The sequence below is a fragment of the Helianthus annuus genome, chromosome 11 (genome assembly GCF_002127325.2).
Source record: "Helianthus annuus cultivar XRQ/B chromosome 11, HanXRQr2.0-SUNRISE, whole genome shotgun sequence".
NCBI classification, from domain to species: Eukaryota; Viridiplantae; Streptophyta; class Magnoliopsida; order Asterales; family Asteraceae; genus Helianthus; species Helianthus annuus.
This window is the reverse complement of record NC_035443.2, coordinates 9,729,461-9,735,813: the sequence shown is the minus strand read 5'-3', so window position 1 is coordinate 9,735,813 and position 6,353 is coordinate 9,729,461. Positions and strand designations below refer to the sequence as shown.

The window sequence follows — 6,353 nt, the reverse complement described above, 5'->3', positions numbered from 1 at the left end:
GAACCATACCCAGACTTAACAAAACTATACTTAGTTATCACTAGAGCATGCAATGCAATGACAACTAAGACAAGTACAAATAGTACAGATGACAAGGGTTGCAGCTAATCAGCGTGTGCCAGGCTCTGCCCAGACAACTCCTACGATGATCAATCGTGCAGGAGACAAGAAGTACAAAAGGACAGTGACGTGTAACCAATCAAGTTGCGTTGTTCACTGCTCCATGATCTCCATTCAAAGCTGGTGACAGGCTCGACAACAAGGACAACTGTCAGGCCATGTGGCATCAATCACCGTGCGCCAATGTCCTGATTCTCTACAAACACTAACGGTCGTGTCAGAGAAGACAACCCGGATATTCCTTTTTGCACCTCCAACTCCATGTTAGCATGTGGGCTTTATGTAAGTTTCTTAGCCCAAACTCATTAGGTTGGGCCTAGTTAAAGAAGAATTTCTCAACTCCATCAAATGAACCCTTCTTGCTCGACTTGAGTTGTGTTTTCAGGTTCAACAATGTTAATTTGCTGCATGTTAATGCCCTAAAACACAACATTCAGAACCCCAACAATGTCTTCAAAGGGTTCTCATACTCACATTACAAACCAAATCATAACTGCAATAATCCAAAACCGATCATTCGACACACACCTTGCAAAATCCCCCTTTATTACCCACCATTTTTCAAACCCACAACGCGCAACCCAACTCATCACAGACACCCTCCGCTCCATACCCAGATACTTCTTCCAATCCCCAAGATCCATGGGTCGTCAACCCGGATCCAGACACCGAACACCTCTCAAACAACGAAACCTCCATCAAGAATCCATTAACATCCATAAAGGCATCACCTTTTTTGGTCCAGCTGCTTACAGAGACCCACAAAAGGTAAAATTAGGGTTGGATAAAGCCCTAGAGTTTTATCACTGGGTTGAGTCCCAATTAGGGTTTAATCATACTGAAATTACTTGTAGAGAAATGGGTATTATATTAATCAAAGGGAATAGATTGAAGGAATTATATAACTTTTTGAAAGATATGTCTAGAAGAAGTAGTGGTGGGCTTGTTACAACAATGACCATGACCTGTTTGATAAAATGCCTAGGAGAACAAGGGCTTGTGAACGAAGCGTTGTCGGCGTTTTATCGAATGAAGCAGTTTCGTTGTCGACCGGATGTTTGCGCGTATAATACGGTGATTAACGCGTTGTGTAGAGTTGGGGATTATAAGAGGGCTAAGTTTTTGTTTGAGCAAATGGAGTTGCCGGGGTTTAGGTGCCCGCCGGATACGTTTACGTATACGATCTTGATTAGTTCGTATTGTAAGCATAGTTTGCAGACGGGGTGTAAGAAGGCGGTTAGGAGGAGGATGTGGGAGGCTAACCATTTGTTTCGGCTGATGTTGTTCAAGGGGTTTAAACCGGATGTCGTGACGTATAATTGTTTGATCGATGGTTGTTGTAAAACTTATAGGATTGATAGGGCTTTAGAGTTGTTTGATGATATGGGCAAACGAGGTTGTGTTCCGAATCGGGTAACGTATAATTCTTTCATAAGGTATTATTGTGCTACTAATGAGATTGATAAGGCTATAGAAATGTTGCATAGGATGCAAGAGTTGGATCACGGGTTACCTACTACAAGTTCGTATACTCCTATTATTCATGCGTTTTGTGAAGCGGGAAAGGCGGTAGAGGCTTGGAATATGCTTGTTGAATTGGTAGATAGAGGGTCGATACCTAGAGAATATACTTATAAAATAGTTCATGAAGGGCTAAAATCTGTAGGGAGAACGGATTTGTTAGATAGTGAGATTTGTGGAAGAATTGAAGACGGAATCAAGATTAGATACAAGCAAGTAATGAGAGTGAAACCGGTTATGTGCAGCGCCCCGGTTTTCTGTGGGCGATAACTGTGATATTGAAGCACATGAAGTTGTCTGATTGCTGTATGTTGTTTGTTAAAGTGTTTCAACCTGAAACAGTTGTTGGCTTATATCACTTGAGCATCCCTTTCCGCCAAAAGGAAAGAATTCTCATTAAAATCATCATGGTTGCATCTCTTTCGCTAGAAACAGGTGAACTTCCCTATGACCTTTGATTTGAGGACAGTGTTTTTTTTTAGGAATATTGGATTTTAATAATCCCAACTGTTCGCCGTTGGCCGCCAACAGTCTCAACTTAAAAAATAACCACTGGCAGTCCCCACTATTAACATATTGGCCTCCAATGGACCCTGACTAACAGAACCCTAACACCGTTAGTCTCCGGTCGCCAGAAAAACGTTTTTTGCCGGAAAACTCATTTTTGGCCGGAAAACTCAACAATCTTTCTAACCTTATTACGGACCTTTAGTAACCTTTTTCTAGTGAAAGCCCCAATTATTGAAGTCGTCGGAAAACTCTTTTTTTTGCCGGAAAACTTCTTTTTGGCTGGAAAACTCAACTTTTTGGTCGGAAAACTCAACATTTTCGTCCCAAACCTCTTTGTAACCTTAGATCGGACCTTTGGAAACCTTTTACTGGCCAAAAATGGTTTTCCGTAGACTAACGGCGTTAGGATTCTGTTAGCCAGGGTCCATTGGTGGCCAATATGTCAATAGTTGGGACTGCCAGTGGTTATTTTTGAAGTTGAGACTGTTGGCGGCCAATGGCGAATAGTTAGGATTATTAAAATCCAATATTCCTTTTTTTATTGAGATAGATGATTCATAATGGCATTTGTAAATGTGAATATATATACCAACACGAGATAGATGATTCATAATGGCATTTGTAAAATCTGAATATATATACCAACACAAAGTAAAGTATGCCAGAACAAACAATCTTAAATGATTGTGATGATAATGATACAAGCGCACTTGTTAGTCATTTTACTGTCTTTTTCTTGGTTTTAAAAAGCGCGCCTGAGGCGTGAGGCGCACTAAGGCACAGCTTCTGGGGCTTTTTCGCTCATCGCCTTGTGTAATTACAAGAAGCACCAAAAAGGTGCAGATTTTTGGGTTTTTTTGGGGGCTTTTTGGCCTGAGGCGCGCGCCTCATGTATCTGAGGCGTTTTTCTGCAGAAAAAAGTTGTACGTTAGGTTTTTTGACTTGTACATGCAAGTAAAATGGTATAAAAGCCTTATTTATAGCTATATTTTGGTTAAAGGAAGCTAAAAACCTATGGGATATATAAAAAAATTATATAAACACCTTGCGCCCCGGGTACGAAAAGCCCACCGCTTTTGCGCTTTGTGCTTCGCGCCTCAATTTTAGATCTCGTCGCTTTTGTGCGCCTATCGCTTTTTAAAACCAAGATCTTTTTATTTAAGCAGATAACAGTAATTACGTCTTATGACCAACATTCTTTTCATTTCGTTTTGGAAAGCGAAGGAAGTTACTTTAACAAATATGCTTTGGGTCTGTAATGTTAATGCTAATTATATACGTCAGTGCAGTTTGGCGTAACGAGGGGCTGCTATGGACAATGATTGGATTGAAACAGGGAATGGCGTTATGGCAGGCCCATCTGCGTAAACATTCAATCGTTTAGGTTAGTTTCAAACCTATTCATCATAGCTAGATGTGGCAAAATGGGCGGGTCAAGTTGTTTGGGCAGTGCTTCAAAACGGGCTAAATGTGTTGGTGTAGGCCCGACCTGAAACAACTTTGGTCCAACACTTTATTTTTTTTTATTCTTGTATATAATAAGCTACTTATTATTTATTAAATAAAATGATTTGAGGAGCAGCCCATTTGACATGTTCCCTTGTAGATTTTTATCTTCTCTATGTTATCTATTTGACCCGTTATAGATAAAATATAACTCATCCATAAGTAAATGGATCACTTCAAATCACAATATTTCTTAAACATGCTCGGTCAGTGGTTAAGGTGTTAATCTTTGCCCCAATCTCATCACGTCAGTTGGAGTTTCAAGAAACAACATCATTGCTCGATCTAGTACTAGAGTTGAATACCATGCCCTTGCACATGTCGACGCAGGGGTTCGTTGGATTATCAATTATGTATGTTATGCATGAGTTATGTTTATTTGTTTGTGCTCCTCTCACTTTGTGGCGCTACAATATTGTAGCTACTTATTTAGCCGTCAATCCAATATTTTTATCAATGCGCAAATCATCTTGAAATCAATCTATACACTATTCAGATTCACAAGGTGTGATACGTTTCTATTACGAACCAGCTTAACGGGTTAGCGTCCCCTCAGTTTGCGTATCTATGATTCCAGTGGTCCGTTAGTGATCCAAATTTGCTGTTAAAAGAAAAAGTTTAGCTTTCTAGTGAATGTTGGAATAGTCACATGTTAATTAGTCAAGTTTGTTAGTGAAGGTCGATAGCGGTTAGTCAACAATCTGTCGACGGATTCAATTAGTTTGTTAATATACATGTCTATAATTACTTTGTTAATATACATGTCTCTTAAATATAACATTAATCAATCAATAAACCATATATGATGTTACCACCAAGATGTCCACAAAGCTACTTATCATGTTGGATCAGGGTAGGGGAACATGATGAGGTAACCATCACCTAGCCTTTGTAGGTCTGAATTTATGAGGAACAAATAGAGCAAAGGGGGTGTGCCGGGTGTCGAGGTGCACAAATCGAGTATTTTTCTAGCATCTGGTTTCGGGTGTGGAACCGGATTTGGGTATGATTGGGTATGATCAAGTTTGGATATAAACACTTATTTTTTTAAAATACTTAAATTATATTACGATAACAAAAATATACTCATGTACAAATTATTTAAATATAATTGTATTTTTTACTCAAGTACAAAAAATATAATACGAATTATTTACTTTATAATATGCATTTTTTAAGAATTTAAATATAAAAGTTGTGAAGTAAACATAAAAATATACTTTTAAGATTCGAGTATCCCATCATGTATTAAAATAACGGTATCATGTATAATCGGATTCGTGTATAGGGACATTATAATCGGTTTTGGGTATAATCGGGTAAGATTCCTAGCACTGGTGTTGAGCTTAATATGTATAAAAACCATACCTTACGGGTATGGTCGGGTTCAGTTATGGCTATGAAAAAACCGGGTTTTTTTTTTCAGGTACAGGTTTTTGTGCATCACTAGCCGGGCGGGCTGTCTCACAAGACCCATAATTTTTTAGGGCCCAATATTTTGCTTTTCTTGTTATACATCATTAGGGTTGTTCACGAGCCGAACCGAACCGATCTGACATTTGCCCGTGCTCGGTTCGTTTACAAACCGATCCGAACCGAACCGAGCGTTTTTTCAACCGATCCAAAGTCGAGCGAGCGTCTTTCGAGCCGAGCATTTTTCGAACGAACATCGAGCGAGTATCGAGCGTCGCAGAATAAATAAGGAAAGTGACGATGGGAGTGCTAGTTATTAGAATAAAGTGTAGTTTTCGTCCCTGGTGTTTCGTCCAATAGAACACAAGTAAAAATTTAAAAAATAACAAGGAATACAAAAACACTCAACTAGGTTCTACCGAGATTAACTAAGCAGGAAAATAAATCGTCGACCAATTGAAACATACCCTTGTTCTATCGGAAGCTTGAAATTGAATGAATCGATTGAAGCAAAACCTTGACGAGTTGGCGTCTTGGCGAGTGGAGATGGAGAAATCGAATTACGGTGGCCAATGGGGGGTTTTGATTAGGACCTTGCACTTCTGAATCAAATGGCGGGTTGAGACTTGAGTATTGATCGACACTTCACATTTTAGTATTTGAAATTTTGACTCAATTACTCAAATGGACATTTAAGTATTGGATAATGGACTATTGGTATTGGATTTCAGTTCTAGTTACTTAAACGAGCTCTATTTGGATCTTGGACCAAACATTGTTAATGTTGGTCTCTAGTCATTTCATTAAAAATGATACACACAGACACACACACACACACATATATATATATTAAAAAATAAATCGAGCCAACTGAACCGAACTGAGCGGACCTTTGCTCGTGCTTGGTTCGTTTACAAACCGATCCGAACCGAGCATTTTTTTAATCGAGCCGAATCGAACGAGCAAATTCCGAGCATTTTTCGAACGAGCATCGAACGAGCGTCGAGCGCCGAGCAATTTGAACAGCCCTATACATCATTATTCTATCCGAGTTTTAAACACAAGAGCTAGTAAGACCCTCTTCACGCCACTTGCAATGTCACAGACTCGAGACTTGACAACTCTGCTTTTTTTCTTTCCGCTCACTTCTCATTACTCTTTGTTTCGTTTGTGATTTACACATTTCACATTGCCCAAACGAGACAACAAAGGTAAGAGAGCTCATCTTTATAAATTGAGAATTTGATCTCTCATTCAAGTACTCCTTGAGCCTAAATAAAAAA

At 39.2% G+C, this 6,353-nt stretch overlaps 1 protein-coding gene across 2 annotated transcripts; it reads left to right on the top strand.

Annotated features, from left to right (window-relative positions):
- Positions 1-453: 453 nt before the first annotated feature.
- On the top strand, positions 454-3,762 carry LOC110889515 (pentatricopeptide repeat-containing protein At1g77405). 2 transcript variants are annotated; one of them, XM_022137062.2, is made up of 2 exons: positions 454-2,076; positions 3,441-3,762. In XM_022137062.2, the coding sequence occupies exon 1, from the start codon at positions 568-570 to the stop codon at positions 1,909-1,911; it is 1,344 nt and encodes a 447-aa protein (XP_021992754.1). In that variant the 5' UTR covers positions 454-567; the 3' UTR covers positions 1,912-2,076; positions 3,441-3,762. The 2 variants fall into 2 exon arrangements, with proteins under 2 accessions (XP_021992754.1, XP_021992755.1); XM_022137063.2 differs by having other exon boundaries at positions 496-2,076; positions 3,436-3,762.
- Positions 3,763-6,353: the final 2,591 nt, after the last annotated feature.